The sequence below is a fragment of the Gymnoscopelus microlampas genome (genome assembly GCF_963454915.1).
Source record: "Gymnoscopelus microlampas genome assembly, chromosome: 17".
Taxonomy (NCBI): Eukaryota; Metazoa; Chordata; class Actinopteri; order Myctophiformes; family Myctophidae; genus Gymnoscopelus; species Gymnoscopelus microlampas.
The window spans coordinates 16,341,908-16,365,225 of record NC_139954.1 but is presented as its reverse complement, the minus strand read 5'-3'; the positions used below and the strand labels follow the sequence as shown (position 1 = coordinate 16,365,225).

The following is a 23,318-nucleotide window of genomic DNA, read 5'->3' as shown; positions in this document are numbered from 1 at the left end:
AATAGGATAGACTATAACGCCATAGCCTGGAGGAATGACATCCTATAGCCCGGAGTGATGATTGCTCTGAGATTGGCTAGTTTGTTGTTGGGCCACGCAGCCAACCACTAGTGTAACTGCCTCAGTTACTCAGGGACTGCAGAAAGAGATGTCAATAAGAGACGTTCACATTTATTACTGTAGGGACTGGGGCTATTTCTGTGTGTCTGGAAATTTGCAGCTTACCCCACATATGCAGTACCGGTACTAGGGCAACATCTGTTTTATCAGTCGATCTGGATGTACTGTACACTTCTGAATGAAATGAAACAGAGCCCCATTGGAGTCATCCAGGTAGGGTGTGACTCGTGTTCCTTACTGAAGTCTGTTTTCTGCTCTTTATCAGCAGTTCAAAGAGCCTATGACATGGCCCGTGATTTGTTCACAAAACTACAACACATCTGGATTTCTCTTTGCTAAACACATCCTGAAACATATGCTGGGAACCTGCGATGATTGTGTCATTTGAACCCCTTACAAATCAAACAAACAAAAGTAGGGTTACCAATTTTCAAAGGACTCACACCCTGATAAGGATTACACCTTAAATTTCACATAGCTGTATAAATCTATAGAGGTTAATATGCACATAATACAGGCATAAAGATTTCTTGCTGGAACATTTCTTTTTGTAATTTTAGTGCGAGCCCCAAATAACCACTTTCTCACACACACATAAGCAAACAACTCCTTCAACAATGAATGCTTTAACAATTACATGAGACAGATGATTCATGGTTGAATGCCTCTGAGCGTGAGGTATTCATAAATACTTCCGGTGTGTGTATATTTGTTTATATATATATATATATATATATATATATATATATATATATATATATATATGGAATTGTGTGTGTGTGTGTGTGTATATATATATATATATATATATATATATATATATATATATATAAACCACACACACAGATATTCACTTATCAATCAATTAGACATTATGGAGCACGTTTCATCCAGCATGTGGACTTAAATATGCATTACAAAGTGAAGAAATGTCATTAACAGCAACAAAAAAAAAATACTTCACAGACCATAGACAGTCACACACACGCACACATGCATATGTTCACGCATGCATGCGCGCACAAATAGTACACATACACAACTTACTCTCCCTTCCCTAGTGCAAGATGTTCTGTACATAGTATTTACATCAAGTGATAGCGAGTGGTGTTTCCAGCATTTTGGACAATGACAATGTTTTAAATAATTATTAAAATCCCAAAACAAAACGAATAGATTTGGATCATGGATGGAAGCGAAAGCGGAACAGTAAAGATCATGTGCTGTGACTACGGACCAGGTCCCACCAAAAATCGACATATGTAAATGCTTAATTTGGCCTAAATACAGCCATATTCACATATTAAATGCTCTCTTAAGTACTTTTTTTTTTTTACAGTATACTAAAAAATCACACCCTGTGTGAAGGTAGCGGCGCCTTTGATACATTTTGTCATCGATATGTGTTTATAATGTGTTTATAGCCATGTGTCACGTGAAGCTTGACCAATCACTTTGTTGACGGGTCTGACCAATCAGAGCGTTGACGGGTCTGACCAATCAGAGCGTTGACGGGTCTGACCAATCAGAGCGTTGACGGGTCTGACCAATCAGAGCGTTGACGGGTCTGACCAATCAGAGCGTTGACGGGTCTGACCAATCAGAGCGTTGACGGTGAACACGGACAAAGTCAGGTATAGAGCAGGACCCGCTCTATACCTAAAGGTATAGAGCGGCTAGCGCCGCTAAAAAGCGCAGTGGCGTCTGACGAGACCTCAATCATCTAGCCGTGAGTGAGGGATGCTGGGCTGTACTTGTGACCATTAATGTGACAAGAATAGATTTCTTTGGCAATTCAAAAATAGCAGATATACAAGCTCATAGCGCGGCACTCGGTGCCACGCTATGAGCTTGTATATCTGCTATTTTTGAAGAGCCAAAGTATAAAATAATGGTTAAAGTGGTTACACAGATGCGTTCCCGGTTCTAATGGGTTAAGAGATATTTTCAGCACGAGCACAGTGTGAAAACTGAGCTGTGTGTTACATTCAGATATAACAGATATGACATATCGCTCTTGTCGAGTGGAAACCTCATATATGTCCAAAAGATGTTACTTTTCAGGCTTCGAATTCAAAAGTAGCAGATCTACAAGCTCAAAAGTTTAGAGCGTGCAGATCTGCTACTTTTGATGCTTTTGTGTGATCAAGTAGGGCGTTCATTTACGAAAAAAACACATAAAGTTAAAATATGGATATAAGAGGTTTCTGCCCGACAGCAACGATATGAGATGTCAGGATTTAAATTACGACCCACAACATGGCTTAATTTTCAAAGGACTCACACCCTGTTAAGGATCACACCTGAAATCACTTAAATCAACCTTTTTTTTTTTTTTTTTTGTTTCAAGGGCCCCTAGTCTGATATGAATTAGGGCCACAGACCCCCATTTGATAAAACATCTAACTATGGGTCTAATCTACACTGTAAAATCCTCAGTGTTCATTTAACTCCGAGAGCGTACAAATAGAACCAAATGAGTCCATTTGGTTCCATTTGTACACTCTTGGAGACTCCATGAGTCTCCATTTGGTTCCTAACTAATCAATCATATAGCTGGGGACTCCTTGGAACCCTTTCAAGGACCCCATGGGGGGGGGGCCCGGACCCCATGTTGAGAACCAGTGACTTTTAAGCGATGCTGTAGACTTAGAAATGGAGCATAGCATGATATCAAAGTGATCAGCGATTAATGAAGCTCTTGCCACATCAAAGTAAAAAGTATGAATTGGTAAAGCATGTGCCTTAGCAGTAACAAAGGAGCCAGATGTGGACATTTACCGAAACCCACATGTTCGCAAGTTCACAAGTGCACTGCAACTTTAACCCATTAAGACCGGGAACGCATACTTTGTTGTTTTAGATTTTTTGCTATAACCATTATTTTATTCTTCTATTCAAAAATTGCAGATATACAATCTGCTATTTTTGAAAAATCTTGAACATTTTGTGCAAATCTTAAAATACATATTCTTTTGAAACGACATTTTTAACTCAAATCTTTGCTTCTGGAGGTCCCTGGAACAAAATATTTTACAAATGTTCACTTAAAAAAATACGTATTCAAATGCACACATTTTCACGATTATTCTAAAAATAGCAGATCTACAAGCTCGTAGCCCGGCACTCGGTGCTGCGCTATGAGCTTGTAGATCTGCTATTTTTGAATAGCCAAAGAAATCTAAAATGACACAGATGCGTTGCCGGTCTTAATGGGTTAAATGTAGCACATTTCTCTTTCTTTGTGGATAACTTTAACTCTTTCCATGACTGCAATGTTCCAGCAGTAAATCGACGGTCATACTTGCTTGTACGCATCGTTAAAATCACACTCTTCTAAGTGCTGTAGTGGGGTTGTACTCGGATCACTGTGTATAAAAATGGAGAGGGGCAGATCCCTTGGTTTTGGCACTATAAGCAGAGAATGCGTTTTGTTGTGTTTTTGGCAAGTCAACTGAAGGCTTTCTGAGGTATCCAACACTTTAAACCTGCCGATCCTATTTCGGGCATGTCATTATTATAGGCAAAAAACTTCAAACATTTTCCATCCAAAATAGCAAAAATAGCCAATCTTCGAGCTTGTGTCACGATGCAATGCATTGCACCGTGACGCCAGCTTTTTTTTTGCGTAACACTGTCGTACGACAAAGTAAAATGGGGCTTAAGTGGTTAAGAATATATATCAAGCAGTAACAGAGAATCTGAGTATATGTACAGTATATACCAACAGGAGCAGATTAAAAACAGTGGACAAAAAGACGGCATGTGTTTTTTTGTCATTAAGCCAGACAGAGTCACAGTACAGTACGTTTAAGTGCCCATGCCGGAGTGACAGAGAAAAGTAGCAAAATGCTTCAAGTGGGTATAAGAGCCTGTTCATACAATCCTTTCTCCCCCCCTCATCCCTTAGGCAGCAAAAATGTTTCAGTAGGGGGGGGGGGGGGGGGGGTTTGGGGGTTTGTTGGGAGGTCTGGGACATGTTTTCTCAAACCCCGTTACCACTGCAGTTGCCAAAGGTAACTGGCCATCTCTGGAAAAAGCGCTGCCGTCGTTTGGGAGCTTGGGACAGGGCTGCTGAGCCCCCCCCCCCCCCCAGAGGACAGGGGGTCCTCCCTCAGGCGAAGGGGTTGTCCGATTTGAAGATGGACGCGTCGTTGTCGTGACAGCCGCCCTTGCCGTTCATGTGCTCCGGGTGGCCGTCGATGCTGTAGCAGCCCTGCACCTCCGTGATGGACGTGGCCGTGTAGGAGGCCGAGCGCAGGGCGTCCGAGTGGGTCCCCAAGCTGCTGCCGAACTGGATGCGGTGCTGGTTCCAGTGCCTCCTCAAGACGGCTTGGACCTGTCCCACCACGCACACCACAACATCCAACAAGATATTAAAACGCAACCGGGTTCAAGCGTGGTCCTGTTTTGACGTGTGTACAATTTGTGATGCGTTTCTACACAGTGGTGGTGAAAGTACTCAAGTTTTTTTAACTTAAGTAAAAGTATCAATACTGCGATGTAGAAATACTCTGTTACAAGTAAAAGTAGTAGTATTCAACATTTACTTGAGTAAAAGTACAAAGGTATTGGCATCAAAATATACCGAAGTTCTAAAAGTGAAAGTACTCATTATGCACAATGTCCCATTTCACAAGTTTCCAAATGTAAAATTCCTTTGAAAATAGCAGATCTACAAGCTCACAACGCGTTGCGAGCTTGTAGATCTGCTATTTTCAAATAGCCAAAGTTTATTATTGGTCTGAACTGGCTAATGTATGTTTAGAAAAGTACTGTAACTAGTAACTAAAGTTTTCAAATGATTGTAGTGGAGTAAAGGTATAATATTTGCCTCTGAGATGTAGTGGAGTAGAAGTAAAAGTATTGAAATTGGAAATACTCCAGTTAAGTAAAAGTACCTCAAAATTGCACTTAAGTACAGTACTTGAGTAAATGTACTTAGTTACTTTCCACCACTGGTTCTACAGACACCACTGACATCACGCAGGCAGAGAACACGACTGCTCGGGACTCACTTGTAAAAATACATTCCATCAAACTTTCGGCACAGGCTGTACTCTACACAGCACAGGCTGCATGTGAGATACGATATAACTTAAGACAAGGATAACGATGCATCATAGCAGCTGAAGCCCCTGTCGCTAGCTTTGTCCCATTGATAACACTTGCCAGGGACTTCTTGAGCTAAAATATGGCCCATATATACTGTAACACCCTCAATCCCAACACAGAGGGGATCAATCAACAGTAGCCTGGTCGATATAGCTCTCTGTGTCTGCTGTCTGGCTGCTTGCCAGTATGCTAAATTATCTTTAGTGTGAGCAGGCTGTAGGGAACTGGGGCTTGCTTGAAAGACACTGATCCGCCAAAGATGTATGCCTGCAGTGTCATTTAATCGAACTAATCAATTGAATCGGTTAGGAAAAAAATAATCGATTAATGATCGATCCATATTTTGGGCATGCCATTATAGGCAATAAGGCTCAGAATATTTTTAAAAATTGTGAACGCGTCACAAGCTTGTAGATCGGCTATTTCTTTCACAACATTTTTGTGCGACAAAGGATAAAACAATGCCTATGTGGTTAATCGATTCGTGGATATATAATCTTTTCTCCAAACATTTAAAGAAATGCACTTTATTCCAAAAAGTAGTGGACAGCATAACAGCATGTTTTGTGATCTATAGTTTCAGCCCTAATCGAATCTATCCCATATCATGCACGGCTAGTATGGATGTACTGTGTCTGTCTGTCTGTCTGTCTGTCCGTCTGTCTGTGAGAGATAATAGAGCATTAATGTTGTTAAGATAACTAGTGTGAGTTTGTGCGCACGTGCTGGTTAGGGTAAGGAGATGTGAAATGAATGCAAGTTAATGCAATGTCCTCAAAGGTAAACGTATGTGTTTGTGCCAGAAGAAAATGAGAAAGGCAATATGGTAAGAGGGTGCCTGCATCTCACCTCTCCATTGAAGAAGCAGAAGATGGTGGCCACCAGCAGGCCCTGACAAGAAAAAAAGAACATGAGAGGAAATTATGATTACTGTTCAACAAGCAACAGTCCTTAAGCTTGGACAGCCTAATAAGTTTTTAAAGCTGTTAAGACAGCAGGTCAACCTCTCCACAATGATTCCTTTTGGCATCTGGGGGAGAATAGAGAGAGAGAGAGACAGAGACAGAAGGAGATTGTGTAGACAGCATGATTTGTTAGCCGATTCAGTCTGTATCCTGAGTTTAATGGTTACGCATAGTGTCACGTTGAGGAGATAGATGATCTACAAGCTCACAACGTGTCACGCCGCGGCGTGTTATAAGCTTATGGATCGTCTATTTCCACCGTGTGACACCGGCGCATAAGCAAAGTGTGAATCAGACCTATAATTGTTCAGCGACATGAAACCCGCCCACGTCTGACCATGAAGCAAGCACGGACGCCACACTGAAACCTAGGCAACGTGCATGCAGTTGACATTCTGCAGCCTCCCAGCCCAGATAATAATCGTGCCTTCCTTCCTGCAGCTCTTCCCTAGGCTACAACATAAACAAAAGGTTGCCAAAGGGCAAAGGGAAGTCTTGTTTTTTTTTTTTTTACAAAATCCCCAAAAGCCAGGGGTTTCAGATTCACAAGGCTGCATGTCTAAATCAGAAAGAACTTGCTTGGGAATTTTATCCTAGTGGCATTGCTGTAGAGCAGTTGTTATAAAATAAATTGAGCTCTGGACCGCTAGCATATTTTAAACAATCCTCCAGGACCACCCCACCTCCCCACGAAAATATACTGAAATAAATAAATAAATAGATACAGATAATTATGAATACAAAAATACATCATTGGCCCTCCCATGGCATTTCACATTCCACCAATTAACATAACTAGATTACTAGCATGATGTAACCTAACATGGAAGCTTGATATTTGTTCATTAGTAAGTGGACCATTTTGGTTCTAATCATCAGAGTTACAGAGTATGCACAGGTCCAGGTTGCCATAACACTACAGAGCACTTTGAGCTGGATTATATGCCTGAAAGGTGTTTTACCTGGTAATGCATTAACCCATTAAGACCTGGAACGCATCGGTGTCATTTTAAGATTTGAGCTAAAAAACATAATTTTACACTTTGGCTATTCAAAAATAGCAGATATACAAGCTGGTGCCGCGCTACGAGCTTGTAGATCTGCTATTTTTGAAAAATCATGAAAATGTGTGCAAATCTTTGAATATATATATTTTAAAGCGAACATTTCTAACTCAAATCTTTGCTTCTGGGGGTCCCTGGAACAAAATATTTTGAGATGGGGCTCCGCGGCCAAATACATATAATTTAGGGGGGGTCCTTGACATGAAAAAGTTTCAGAATCACTGACACACTGTACTGTACAGTAGCATACGTTTTTTCAAAAAACAGTCGGCCTCAGGTCTTAATGCATTAAGATGTGCATGACATAGTTTTACCTGGTAATGCATTAAGATGTGCATGACATAGTTTTACCTGGTAATGCATTAAGATGTGCATGACATAGTTTTACCTGGTAATGCATTAAGATGTGCATGACATAGTTTTACCTGGTAATGCATTAAGATGTGCATGACATAGTTTTACCTGGTAATGCATTAAGATGTGCATGGCATAGTTTTACCTGGTAATGCATTAAGATGTGCATGGCATAGTTTTACCTGGTAATGCATTAAGATGTGCATGGCATAGTTTTACCTGGTAATGCATTAAGATGTGCATGACATAGTCGTATATTTCAGAGGAGACCTTTCCTTCCGGCTTGTAGGGAAGGAGGACAAACTGGATGCCGAGCAGGGGCACCAGGATGAGCGTGGCCCTCACGGCCTTCATGTAGAGGCTGGACTCTGCCTGGTGGGTCACCTTCAGTTTGGTGATGAGCACGCGCACAATGTTCAGTAGAAAAAACAGATTCACCTGGTGGAAGGGAAAACAAGCAAGACATTAAGTTACACTTTTGTCTAAATGCTGTTAAATTCTTGGAAAAAGCCGATCTACAAGCTCACAATGCATCACGATGCAACGCATTGTGAGCTTGTAGATCTGCTATTTTCCAATAGCCAAAAGTATAAAATAGGGTGTTAATATTGTGTTTATTGCTGTAGCTCAGATCTCGGGTCTGGTGTGTATTTGATAAGCTGTGTACAATACAGTACAGTATGTGAATTTTCATATCCGTTCGCAAATATTATGTTGGTGCCTAAATACAGCCAGAATATTTCCACGAAAATAATGTAAAGATTGAAAATATTGAAATGAGAGAAGAGGCAAGTGGCATAAAAATGTTCAGGATTATGTAAACAGGATGTACTTCAGTAGCATTGATTGGTTGACTGATTGAGTGACAAATATCCCTCCATCTGGTGAAATAACTGTGCTGTGTATCACACTAACCTTATATTAGGCTATTCTGTTATCCTACATTGGTCTAATCTTATGCTGTTTTAACTGTTTTTATGTTGATTATAGTCTGTTACATTTTTAGCTGTTTTTATCAGACAGCACTTTGGTCAACTTGGTTGTTTTTAAATGTGCTTTATGAATTAAATGGACTTGAATTGAACCTTAGAAACAATGATTGACTAGATATCGGGGTACCACCTTATTTACAATCCTGTAAAATGTAACATACACATTTTAATATGTGACACTCCACTCTGAGCCACTTGAGGCTTATAAAATGAGCAGGGAGAAGATGTGTTCTGGGATGGAGTTTAGGGATCAACCTGACTAATTTGTTTTGCAATGCCAAGGACTAATCAAAATCTTCATTATGATCCAAGCTACATTTTGGCCAAAGATTACTTTGAGCCTTTCCTTTCAATACGGTATATATAATACTCCTTGAAACATGCCTTGCCTGTTGATTAGCTGTATTCTAAACTGCAGCAGGAGTCTTTAGAGAGACGTGGGTGTTTATCAGCAAAGGAGGTCGACCCATTAATTAAAAAATAAAGCCCTCTCACTGCGGTATGCTTCCCTGCTTGCAAACCACGACTTTGTTTCCACACCACAGAGCAAGAATAGCGGGTCATTATTCATCGCACGCATATTACACCACTGCCTGAACGTGGATCATGTGAGATTCTTCACACCATTGTATATACATATTAATAGGAGTTAATCTAACGATAATCGATAATATATATATATTTTAAATACAGTAGGACAAATACAGAAAATGGCAGATGTACAAGCTCAAAACGCGTCACAACATGTTGTAGATAGGCTATTTTGCGTGACACCATTGTATGACAAAGTAATTAACATAGGGCTTAAGTGGTTAATCAGACTAATAGATTTAGTCGATTAAAAAATATATTTTATAATTTAAAAAAAAGCGTTATTTGGTTAATCAAACAGGTCGTTGCGTCGAAGAAAATAATCTATAGTTGCAGACCTACATATTGATATAATTTTCCTCGTTGGAATTTTCAAACTAGATGACCTTTGTACCTATATTATACTGTAGCTTACATAAAAACATGATACATAATAGTACTACATTAGACATGGCAGGCTGTTTACCATGAAGGACAAATCTCATGCGCCTGACGTCAGCTGTCACAATAAACAACAGAAGTGTGAGAGATAACGAGGCACAATATCATATTATCATAACATCCTAACGCTAAGCATTACTGAAAGGAAGCTCTAGCACAGAGCCAGCTTACCAAGAGAGCAGCGCAGATCGGCCCATGAATGATGTAAAGTAGAGACGTATTAGAGCTGATCCAACAGCTAGAACACAGCACGAGACAGAAAGGGATGGTGATGCAACATGCTCCACATTAACCCTATTTGTCTCCATTTTCATTTTTTTTAGGGTTAATAAATAAATATAAATAAATAAAGGAATCTTTTTTTATATATATAATTCAAAAATAGCCACCTAGAACAGGGTTTGTCTGTATCTCTGTCTGTCTCTATCTCTGTCCCCACATAAATAGACCAATTACAGCTGAGCTCACGCTGTCATGTGCATACAGCGAACCGCCGGGCCAAGTTCTGTAGGCAACGTTAGCACATAAAGCTCACGTTAGCACATCATGGGTGATAGATAGACACTAGACAGTGGTGTAAAGTAACTAAGTATATTTTCTCAAGTAATGTTCTTAAGTACAATTTTGAGGTATTTTGACTTTTATTGCGTATTTCCAATTTTCAGTACTTTCACTTCTACTCTGCAGATACAAATTATTACATTATAAAACATACATTAACCACTTCAGCCCTATTTTGTACCTAGGCTATTTGAAAATAGCCGATCTACAAGCTCACAACGCGTCGCATCGCGATGCGTTTTGAGCTTGTAGATCTGCTATTTTCAAACATTTTAGTACTTTTACTTTTGGTACTTTAGTACATTTTGATATCAATACTTTTGTACTTTTACTCAAGTAAATTTTGAATTATGCACTTTTACCTGTAACAAAGTACTTCCACATTGCAGTATTGATACTTTTACTTAAGTAAAACATTTGAGTACTTTTTCCACCACTGCATATGGCTGTAGTTCACTGTACAAGGATGAAGGAAAGTAATTCTCCCACTACAGTAAGACTGATGAAATGTTTTCAATTTGCATTTTAAGATGTAGTCTATTATATGTAGGGGGATTCACGCCAGTTATCCAGATAACTGATAATTATCTTAGCTAACTGTCTGGAAGTCTTTCCAATAACACAAGGAAGCCACACCGCTATCGACTCTGAGCTTGATGTAGTAAGTCATGGCCTCATTATAACTAATCTGAGTTCCCAGAAGTTTTCGCCAGCTCTGGCGAGGAACTTCTGGGCCAGAGCCCTGGTATTTGTGGGCGGGATGTACCTTACGCTCTGAATCTGAGCGGACACGCCTCTTACCGGTCTGAGAGCTGTGCAACTCGTCTAAAAAGTCCGACGAGAGGCAAACAGCAGTACACAACAATGGCGGCCGAAATTTCTCAAGGGGAAATTGCTTCCCGTCGATCCTATTTAGATGCAACACCCACTGCATGTGGACCCCGCCCCCTTTTCTTCATTGGCTGTTGATTTGAATCACAACGCAGTGGCCGCGCCCCTGCTGTCCAAGCTCCGACGCTAACCCTCCCAGACTACATTATAACTAATAGATTATCTCAATGTTTACTCTGGGGCTCCCTAGCGACTTACTATTGACACTGCTTAGAAAAATTATAAATTCATTTATTATTGTAATTTACTTTATTTTGAGATAAATCATTGTAGATCATGCCTTTGAGTGCTTACTTGTCATTGTAGTAGTAGCTTCGTGCAATGGCGTGTATGGTGGCTGGAATAAGAGGGAATCCTGTAAACGACACAATATTTGTTACTAAAACAGCCTATCATTATTATTATTATATTACTAAACTATTTCATATTTTACTTTTCAAACAAGTATTTTCCAAAATGTTCTACTCTCTGCATGCTCATGACGCGTTGCATCCGTGACATGTTGTGAGCATACAGTAAGTGGTTAAAACAAGTGAAAATCTGTAATGGTGTGGTTCAATTAAAAATGTCCATTTCATTTCTTATGACTTACCCCATCCCAAAAGATAGTACCACATCAAGTGCTGCTTCTCGGCAAACACGGCCACCACGATGAGGGTATGCAGGTAGATCCCCTCACACAGCATCCAGAAGTAGTTGCAGCCAAACAGGTACAAGTGGATAAACTGAGAAACCTTGCAGCTTGTCTGTATAAAAAGAAACAAACGGGATGCAGGAGCTAAATGAAGATGCACATCATCTTCAATTTCAATTTTCCACAACTGTGGTTTCATCATGTGCTTATGTTCTGCACTATTTGCCATACTTAGACTCTTAAAGTAATATCATCTAGCTTAATAGAGCGTGAAATATTTCATTAAACAGTCCCCATGGCGACGGATATGCCATTTTCTGATCTGGGATGACAATGATGGTCCTCCCACAGAGGGGCTGCGTAATCTCTTTGCCATTTTGTCTCTCCCCCAGAATTTTCCTACTAAAAACAGCAGAACACTGCCGTTTAGCACTTGTCACCTCGGGATGGTGAATTTGAAGACCAATTTGACACCAATTCCAATGTAAAATGTAGGCATTTAACAGATGCTCGTATCCAGAGCGACTTACTGTACAAGTGAGAAATCAGAGTAAATGGTATGCTATGACTGCATGCATATTTATCTATGATTAATTTCTCCCCATGGCATCATTAAAGGTCTACACTGGTCAACAAACAACAGGGTAAACACCAACAGTCACATGAGTAGAGTAGAAATAAAACAATTTAGTGCTTCAAATAAACTACGATACCAGGTAAACATCAAACCTAGCATCTGTCTAAACAGCATGCCATCTAAATAACATGCATTCATGCTATAAGCATTCATGGTCAAGCAAAAACTAAATATGAAAAACGTGAAAAAATTACCAACATATATTTGCAGGGAATAACTAGCATCTATCAAAATAGGTGACGAGAAGGGATACAAGTAAAGACCACTCACAGGATTCCTCTGCACCAGTTCCTGGTTGTTAGCCACTGCCGTCAGCCAGATAATCGTGATGATAGAGTTTAGCACAAAGGAGAAGAAGAGGTTCTTGTGAAGGGTGATCCTTTGGCAGCTTAAACTCCTGCAATGGAGGGAAGATGAGTCATTGTACTGTAGTGCAGTGGTTCTCAAACCTTTTAGTTTCAAGGACTATAAATAAACTTTTTGTTTACCACTGCACTCTGACTCCTCTGGTGCGATATCCTCTTAGATTTAGCCAACAACATTCATACAAGTAATGGGTCATACTAAGAGTGGCAAGAGTGAGTTTTTGTGAGTCTTTTTTTATAATTTCTTACATGTCTCTATAATAAACAAACGTTTAGGCTATCCAGCCTTCGTCAGCATCACACTGACGAAGGCTGGATAGCCGAAACGTTTGTAGAAATAATAAAAAAAAGTCAACTCACTCTTGTAACTCTGAGTGTGACCCATTACCGGTACCTGTATACATTTCAAGGACTCTCAGTTTGGTGTGCATGATTAGGCCACGGACCCCCTAACCCATAAAGAGTGTACAAAAGGGTTCATTTGGTTCCATTTGTACACTCTCAGAGTTACAGAGTTACAGATCTATCCTAACTATCAACAATTTAGCTGGGGACCCTTGGGAAACTTGGCCGGCTGACAAGTGGTGTTACTTCATTAGTCAGTGACTCAGTCAGAGACATTCGCGTTTATATTGCTGGCCCAGCGGTTGTGTTACAGAAAGAGAGAAAGGGCTTCACAGAAAAAAAAACTAAGAAAAAAATACAACATACTGTGTATCTGTGTAGATCCAATAGCAGCAGTTACGCAAACATAGCATGTTTGTTGGAGGTTATTAGAATGGATAGGTTGGTAGGACAATACCCGATATGCACTGTGCAACGAGTGGAGCCAAAGAAAGCCTAAATCTCAGTACAGTTACTATACCCCCTCCCTGAGCCTCACACGCCTAATGTTAACCATTATCTACTGTAAACTAAGCACAATGCATCATGGGTAATTGGGTATTGTCCTGCAAAACGATCCATTCTACTTGACATAAGCTCTTGACATTAGTCGACGTACTTGAAATGAAAGAATATTCCCAGCGAGACAAACAGTGAGGTCAGCGACAGCCCATGGCCAATGAGGGTCAAGTAGAAAAGATTCATTGCAGTCTGGAAGAAAACAAAAGGAAATATAATTTGATTCCATTTCATTGACCTGGTGATGTTTGTTTAAACTTTAGTATGTGAATAACCCATAAAAGCAGATGACTGTATAACTGTGCTGTAGGCTACACTATGCTGTCTCTACTATATTAGACTATACTATGTCTCTATGAAAATCTTTTATGGATGTTTAATGGTAAAAAAGGACTTTTATGGATGTTGTAGGAATGTTCAACCTATACTTCGACCCCTGGAGTCCCTCAGAGGTCCATACTAGGCCCCCTCTATTTTTCCTTCTACACCAAATCTCTTTGCTCAAGCGTCGCCGTGTGACACGTTGTGAGCTTGTAGATCGTCTATTTTCATCAAATGTTCGCCCCACAATTTGGACGCTAGGGTTCACGTGGTTAATGTGAAAAGACATTTGAACATGATCGAAGTCATAAAAATACTATATAATATAAAACACACAATCATGCACTCAGGAGGTAGAGCCTGGGAGCTGGAAGGTTCCTGATTGTCGCCTTAGCATAACGCTGTATCTGTGCTGTGGTGGGGTGAATGAGTGAAGGTCATTACATTGACTGAATTACATTAATTAAGTGCTTTGAATGGTTCAGAAAGACCAGAAATGTGCTATATAAATGCAGACCATGTATTATTTACTGGCTGCAGCAGACGTACACACACACTTCATGGAGTGATGAATTATTGTCATTCTGCCAGGTCACTCGTGAGTGGAATTCTAATGATCCTGTTTATTGTGACAGCTGACGTCAGGCGCATGAGATTTGTCCTTCATGGTAAACAGCCTGCCATGTCTAATGTGGTATTATTATGTACCATGTAGTATGAGTTGTTTAACGGAGACAGGTATGAAGCAACATGGAAGGCTTCTATGATCACCCACTGCTATGTATTTTACTTTGTGACCAAATGATGATCAGGAACTCTTAAATACTGTTATACAGTTTGACATGGTTTCTGTTGTGTCTGACATCAGTGCATGTTGAAAATCAAATCTCCATAGATGTGCACTTGGTTTATGTTGTGTCTGACATCAGTACATCTCCATTATATGCATTTGACTCCATGTAAGTAGGATATGTGCCTTTGACGGGGGTGGGGGCCGGTGGTCCACACTGACCGACCAACTGACACACCCACCCATTAGGCAATTTTAATACAGGATATGATAGCACCTTTCATTCATAAAAGGCAATTCAAAGTGCTTAACACAAAAAAAGAAAGATCATAAAAAAGTACATAAAAAGAATTAAATATCAAAAAAGGAAGCTTTCAAAAAAAACTAAAAGATTAAGAAAAATGTGCAGGGGAACACATTAAAACGCTATCAAATTAATCATTGAGATAAGCAAACAACTAAATAAAGATAACGTTTTTAAAAAAAAATATATAATCTACTAATTCAGCCATTCGGAGATTCACTGGCAGAGAGTTCCTCTCTGTGTATCTTGGTACTGACAGTTAGAACTGTTAAATGTTCAGCGCCAGAGGATCTCAGTGATCTACTAGGTAGTTGTATACCTAGAGATCATACCTGAAATGTATTCCGGTGCATAACTATGAAGTGAAAGTTATAAACAAATAAAATAGTTTCAAAATCTATTCTAAAAGTGACAGGTAGCCAATGCAGAGATCTTAGCCGGTGTGATCTGTGCCCTGCGCTTAACATAACCTGGTGAGGACTCGTGCTGCAGCATTCTGTATCACTTGTAATTAATTGGGCAATTGCTGTCTTTGGCAGACCAGCTGAAAGCGCGTTACAGCGTAATGCACGAAGTACCCTGACAACGGTTACCATGGGTATTGCATAACCGGAGGGACATACATTTTCAACGGGCATTGCCCTAGTATAATATAAATATAAACATTTTAAATAGACATACAACTGCCACTCTGCCTTGTGGTGTGTGTGTGTGTGTGTGTGTGTGTGTGTGTGTGTGTGTGTGTGTGTGTGTGTGTGTGTGTGTGTGTGTGTGTGTGTGTGTGTGTGTGTGTGTGTGTGTGTGTGTGTGTGTGTGTGTGTGTGTGTGTGTGTGTGTGTGTGTGTGTGCGCCACTCTGCCTGTGTGTGAGTGCGTGTTTACAGTGACCTACCACTCTGCCTTCGTGTGTGTGTTCATTGCAACGGGTGTAGTTGGTCCATGTGCGATTACTCTCAGGATGCAGGAACCAGTGTCCACTGTCAGTGCAGATCTTCGTCACCATTTCTGCAGGCCAAAACAATAGCCTTAGTTTGAAAACCTCAAACACATCCTATACACACATAGTACAGTCAAATCATCAGTGTCAGTTTAACTCTTGAGAGTGTCTCAAGACTAATATCGAGGATTTCCCACGTGAAGTAATAGCAATCTGCATACTGTGCTTCATCTTCAAATCACTTTCTTAGAGGATCTCATTAGTCAACACTAACAGTGTCACTGTGTCATGTATGGGTATTTGGACATTGTTAACTGAATTCTCTTAGAAGTATAACAAAACCTGTAAGACAAATACTACAACTAACATGCTGACTGGAGAGGGGACATGCGCTTCTGAAACTACAATATCTACATGAAATATTTTAAGCCATTGATCACAGTGAATGACTGTATCCAATAAGCGTGTGTGTGTGTGTGTGTGTGTGTGTGTGTGTGTGTGTGTGTGTGTGTGTGTGTGTGTGTGTGTGTGTGTGTGTGTGTGTGTGTGTGTGTGTGTGTGTGTGTGTGTGTGTGTGTGTGTGTGTGTGTGTGTGTGTGTGTGTGTGTGTGTGTGTGTGTGTGTGTGTGTGTGTGTGTGTGTGTGTGTTCAATCAGTATTTGTCCCACTGTAGCTGTGAATCTTTTTCAAATCTCTGGAGGCCAAGTAGTCTAGGTTTAGTGGGAATTATTACAGTATGGCAGGCTTCACCTGAAGGGTCAAAATCCTGGAAGTAGTCTGGACAGTGCTGCTCGGTGGTATAGCCTGCCTTGGTGTCATCCCAACACAGCCATCCATCCCAGGTGCGATTACACATGGACTCTGAACCACGGGAAATACCAGAGAAGAAATCAGTGATTGAATGAATACTGGAACAGAAATAGCACTTTCTCCCTTCCCTTCTTACACAAGATATCTCTGTAAGTCAGGTATTGTGCATGGAAATAATACTACAGTTTTCTTTGATGTGGTGTGAGGCAGATCCATGCCTCTCTGAGGTGCTTCGTTTCTGAGGATTAGCTGTATTGATGGAATGTAAGTCTAAAGCCCTCTTGTTCCAATAAATATGCAAGTGATAATCAATGGGGAGTGGGTCATTAATGAGAAATCACGTTGGGGTCTAATCTCAAGGGGTTTATTTCTCAATAATGACCCGCTCGCAATTGGTTATCCCGCTTATTACACGGCAGTATTCTGAAAAAAAAACGTATGTTTCTGTATCAGTGGTGCTCAAACTTTTTCATGTCAAGGACCCCCAAAATGATATGTATTTGGCCGCCGACCCCCATCTCAAAATATGTTGTTCCACGGACCCCCAGAAGCAAAGATTTGAGTTAAAAATGTTTGCTTTAAAACAATATATTAAAAGATTTGCACACATTTTCACGATTTTTCAAAAATAGCAGATCTACAAGCTCATAGCGCGGCACTCGGTGCTGCGCTATGAGCTTGTATATCTGCTATTTATGAATAGCCAAAGTATAAAATAATGCTTTTTAGCTCAAATCAAAAAATTACACAGATGCGTTCCAGGTCTTGAAGGGTTAATAAAGAAATTAATAAATTGAACAAAAAGTAGTAACAAAACGAAGGATTTCATTGCTGCCTTATGGTAATGAAAGTATTCCATTAATTTATGCCAGGTACGTCCAGTGCAACGCGGTCACCTCGGAAAGCAACGGGAAGTGTTGATAAAATAGAATACATTTTCGGTTACTGCATTGTCTATTTCTCGCTTCAAATGTTTTCAAAAACATTCTTGACAGCAATGCTGAGCTGTAAATGACATTGTGTGTTTGTGACATGGCTGCCATGTTGGATACGACACAAAATCAAGCAACCCAGATTGATTCTTTGATTAGACAGCGGTCTGTTATTGAGTTCTGTAGCCATTATTCCAAAATAACACAGCTGAATTCAGTGATTGACCAATCAGGATCAAGCATTCAACCAAGCCGTATAATAAGCCGATATATCCGTTCACAAACAGCAACAGCTCAGCTGCCAATAAATAGTCAATACAATTCTTAAAAGTAAATGTAATATTGAGGGTGCCTAATGTTACAGGTCACAGGAACACTTTGCTGTCTATTCGGGTCCCTAGATTCCCTTTTATCTTTTGACTGGTAGGGTTTCAGCGCTTCCTGAAAAGCGTTCCAAAAACCTTGGTTTCAAATTCATGAAATCCATGCCCTGCGGTGATAAAGACACTTGATAAGGTGAAGACACGCTTGCAATGAGAATTCTTTTCAGAGAATATTTAGAATCTGGATGAAGGCTTGTTTCGTTTTTTTTTTCACGACAGGAAATGTGTTTCTCTTTCCTTTGGTGCTGACCCACACAATTGCATTTATGGATTATAAAATGACTGACTACAGCACTATCAAAAGCTGGGGAAATGGCCAGCATTCTCCAAAAATGCCTGATCTGTGACTTTATTTGGTGGTGACAATGACAGTGTTCCAACTTCATTGTTACGGCCGAATATGTAGACCAGGGGTTTTCAACAGGTGGTCCGTGGACCACTGGTGGTCCGTGAAGGTATTGCATGTGGTCCCTGACCATGCACGTAGTAATGTAGGAAAGTGAAAGTGAATATTTTCTTCCACGGAACAGTGCACTAATGATCTGGTGACCTATGATGATGCGTCAATGTTGTTTAGAATGGGAAGTGTACTGGATTGCCTGATTGAGTCATTATTAGGAAAAGTGCTCATATAATCACATGTGTCTGCTCACTCATACATAAGATACAAAACATGAGTTTAGTGGAAGGTTGAATAAAGTAAGAGAATAGAATAAGTGTAGCTGAGGGGTAGGAATAGATTTCTCAATCTTTTTTTTTTTTTTAGCTCTGGACAACTCACATATTTCAGTTAAATAATGCCTGGGTTTGATATAATTTGTTGCACATATTATCGTGCAAACAAAAATTAAGCCCTTAACAGTAATTATTTAATTGCAAGCTTTTTCTCCTACACCACGCCTATTAATTGAAATATTTTCTTACATTTGATGGACTTATTAAATATTATTTTAATACTTTTTACAAAGGTATTTTATTCTAGTTACATTTTATATTTTTTTCCCACGGACTACCTGCAGGCCTAATTATACTATGGACCACTATTAGTCCGTGGACTATTGGTTGAGAAACAGCGGGATGCAGACATGGGATGCATAGAAAGTGTTACCAAAGCGCTAATCTTATTCCATATCCCCAGATACCCCACCCAACATAACAGTGGTCCCCAGGTTGATTCTTAGTCAGCGTGGTGGTCCCTGGTGCACAATCAGTTGAAAACCCCTGATGTAGACAATAGACAATCTACAAGCTCACAACATGTCACGATGCAAGGTGCTGTGAAATGTGTAGATTAATAGAAAGAGAGAAACTGATCAACAGCTTTTACAGTATGAATCAAAAACATCCGTAAAGGTTACAAGCAATTATTGGTTTACCTTGTCTTTCATGAGAATCGTCCTTCATTATCTTCTGGTAGCACTCAAACTGTGCTGTTACTATCTTGTTCCTGGTGACACCGATGTCGTTGTAGACGTTGATTGGATGCTGCTGGGTCTCGTTGACGCCTAGGCTTGCCTTCACGTAGATCTGCAAGAAATTGTTTAATTAGTTAAAAGTTATTTTTATTTAACCAAATGAATCATACATATCAACATTGTTCCCATACATAAGTCAACGAAAATTATTTTTTTCCTTAAATGTGAAGGTTCCATTTAAGAAATTATAAACACCCTCTAGTAAACTTTTAAATATATATAAGAGATCATATTAATATCAATTGTCAGATCAGGGTTTTTATTTTAAATACAGTATTGCATGCTTTTTGTGTCCATGTGTTCCTGACACATCCCTGCGACACAGAGCATTATTCTCGACTTTAACCACTTTCAACCTGATGTCCACACGTCATTATATAGAAATAATGTTAAGAATTGTCTAAATACGTTAGAAATATGCTGTGCAATGAAGTATATAGGGCTTAAGTGGTTAAAACAAAATGTCTATCTCGACCAAACCTCTGCTATAAGTGAGTGAGCTATAAGTACTCGGGATAAAACTTGTGCCTAGCTGCACCCCATTTTGACCCTGTGTTCTTATTCTTACTGTAAGCCCCCCAGGGGGCTATTAAAACAGGATGGAGTAGGACCCCATATCCTTATTTAGACCACAGGAAGGGGAGTTGAAGCTGCACAGACATCCATTAAATCCATTTGAGCTTCATGGAAAATGCGACCTCTGTACAGAGAAAGGGCCAACCAGATGTGTCCAGTTGAACCTGCGACTTCTCTGTTATGCAAACTCTTCCCTCCAACCAGTATAAGCAACCACAACAGCCATTCTTTGCTCGTCGACTACGGAAACTAAAATTGTGATATACGAATACGATTCTACACACTGGACCAGCAGAACAACACGCCTAGAGAACCGGCATGGTCCCCGGCCGAATTTCATGTGTTCTCAACTTCTCTGATGCAGTATAATGCCATGGGAGGAACAAGATGGCATGAGAAAGACATGATAAATATGATTCCAATGACATATTATCCACCACTGTCCACCACTGGACCTACCTCTGCTGGAGTGCACAGCAGTATGAGGGCCGCCATCCACCTCCACCCAGTAGCATCCATCTTCCTCTTGGGCAAGCGCTGTTCAGTGATTGGCCCGGCGATGGATCTGGAAAGGAGAGAGAGTACAGCAAATGATGCACATGGAACCTTCATATCACCCAAGGGGCGGGGGTGCTCCGCAGCACCTATCATCGCTCCCATTTAAGATGAATAGAACACCTAATGACCTATTATGCCTGAAGGATGCACAAGCCCTCGCCACTGGTATTGTTTAACCGAGCATGAAAGCTAGCATTGTGTTTAACTGAGCATGAAAGCTGTTGTTTGCCATCACAGTCACATGCTATCGTCAGTCTGTCTCTATGCACTGTACAATGTCATGGTCATCAGTCGGTCTCTATGCACTGTAAATGTCCATGACTCATCGCGCTCTATTCACTACATGTCCATGTCTCATTACTCTGTCTATGCACTGTAGATGTCCTCTGTCTCTATGCACTATAAATGCCCATGTCTCAGAGGAAGACATGCTGGCTTCTATGTATGGAATCCAATCAGCCGTGACGACTCTTGAGAACTTTTAATCCAAGAGTTCAATGTTCTGAGACCTGGGGTCACCTGTATGGCTGCCTGCGGGGCTAGGATCTGATGCAGTCGGGGGATTAGAGGTTGGAATTTGCCCGGTGCCACACAGTAGAAATTAAATGTTCATGTCCTTGTGGGAAGTGTACACTTCAAATGGACCAAATGGAAACAAATGGACCCGTAGGCTCCATTTGTTTCAGGTTGTGCACTCACAATTACATTAATTGCATTACACATTTTACTGTATAATGCATTAAAATGCATGCTATACCACAGTTAGTTCCAACCTCGCATTCTGGCTGAGAGTCAATATCTCACGGTATAGTACTCCAACTGCTTCCACCTTATTTATCTTACTTGTAACCTAGCAACAGCAGCTGCCACATGTATTTTCAAAATAAATATTTCGTTTTCTAATCATAGATATTAATAATGCAACTGTTATTTCAATAATGCACTTAAAGCCGTGGTAGTTGTGCTGATCTACGGCACACCAGTGCAAATATCTCACGGTATTGCACCCCCTCTCCTGTATTATTGCTTAGTTACATACATAGAGATTTAATCATGACAAATAAATCTCTTGAGTTATTATTACCTCTGCCGATGGAGTTCGACCGGGTAATGTTTTCGCCTCATTCCTTTTGTTTGTTTGTTTGTCCATTAGTCAAATAACTCTAGAACTGATGGCCACATTTTCATGAAACTCGGTGGGAATGGTCAGTAGACCTGAAGAAATGATTAGGCCAGTAATTCCCAACCTGTGGGCCGTGAGTGCATTGCAAGTGGGACCCCAAATAATTGCCAAAACACAGATTTTAATGCCAATATAACATTCATTTTAAAACGTTAATGTTAACAATGACACTGTATTTTTTCGTTAAAGGGATATTTCACTTTCAAAAAAACTTTTGGTGATTGTATCGTCTACTCAGGCTTTTGTGAGCCCCGCAGACAGTTTTTAAGTTACTTGAATCAATATTTAGATATTCATTTTATCAGACACGCCCCCTTCCTATACAAACCGATTGTAACTACAAACTCCATTTTCAACATGTTAGATTCATCAAAAACACCCATCCTTGGTTCACCCGTCTCCTACCGCCCCCCTAATACGCGAGGGGGCCGTGTTTTTTCATTTACTTTTTTCATTTATTTTTAATTTTTTTTTTGGAAAATGAAAAAAATAAAATACAATAAAAAAATAAAATAAAATAAATGAAAAAAAATCTCGGAAAAACACGGCCCCCTCACGCATTAGGATGGCAGGGTGAGTCACCAGAAACAAGAACGGGTGTTTTTGATGAATCTAACATGGTTAAAATGGAGTTTGAAGTTACAATGGGTTTGTATAGGAAGGGGGCGTGTCTGATAAAATGAAAATCAAAGATCTAAATACTGAATGGAGCAACTCAAAAACTGTCTGGGGGGCTCACAAAGGCCTGAGTAGATGATAAAATCACCAAAAGTTTTTCTGAAAGTGAAATATCCCTTTAATACCTTGAAAATGTGTTTCATAATGATATAATAAAAAACAGATAATTAAGATTATTTGAGTAAAAAAGTAATTAATAGAATAATTGCAAATAATCAATAGTTGCAGCATTGTATTTGCATTGACAGCGCCAAAATACCCACGTTCCTCAGTCAGGCAGACTGGTGGAGGAATACACAGATAAACGGCTACGTATAAAAGTAGACATCAACTAGTCCGGCACTGAGCCATTATAACCAAGTTCAGTCTCGCAGAGGTACATGTACTGTACAGAACCAAAGTGCTCTCCAGTCTGCTAGGGATTACAGTTCCATTACACAGGGGAGAGGAGGTTAGGTGGGAGGCAGGGGGGGCTTACTGAAACTGGGATTGTAAAACATTACAGCGATGTGCAAATTGGAAACAGCCTGGAAGAAAATCAGCTGCTCTGGCACGCGCGCGCGCACACACGCACACACACACACACACACACACACACACACACACACACACACACACACACACACACACACAGTGTGCGTGTGTGTGACACAGCAATACTGTACTTGTCAGGACATCAGCATTTTAGGATGGTGATTTTGTGAACGCCATATTTTCTTTTTTACTCTAACGTTGAAAA

General features: G+C 40.2%; 1 protein-coding gene across 1 annotated transcript in view; it reads right to left on the bottom strand.

Moving 5' to 3' along the window:
- Positions 1–908: 908 nt before the first annotated feature.
- The window catches only part of calcrla (calcitonin receptor-like a), a 47,959-nt gene continuing 25,549 nt past the window's right edge, over positions 909–23,318 (bottom strand). Inside the window, exons 2-13 of the mRNA XM_084084947.1 lie at positions 20,620–20,725; positions 19,486–19,636; positions 16,735–16,845; positions 15,940–16,052; positions 13,734–13,825; positions 12,636–12,762; positions 11,687–11,840; positions 11,389–11,449; positions 9,814–9,880; positions 7,838–8,056; positions 6,085–6,126; positions 909–4,459 (exon numbers count right to left, since the gene is read on the bottom strand). Of these exons, the coding sequence (XP_083941073.1) occupies positions 4,235–4,459; positions 6,085–6,126; positions 7,838–8,056; positions 9,814–9,880; positions 11,389–11,449; positions 11,687–11,840; positions 12,636–12,762; positions 13,734–13,825; positions 15,940–16,052; positions 16,735–16,845; positions 19,486–19,636; positions 20,620–20,679 (1,422 nt within the window). The 5' untranslated portion in view covers positions 20,680–20,725 and the 3' untranslated portion in view covers positions 909–4,234. The remainder of the gene's footprint in view (positions 4,460–6,084; positions 6,127–7,837; positions 8,057–9,813; positions 9,881–11,388; positions 11,450–11,686; positions 11,841–12,635; positions 12,763–13,733; positions 13,826–15,939; positions 16,053–16,734; positions 16,846–19,485; positions 19,637–20,619; positions 20,726–23,318) is intronic.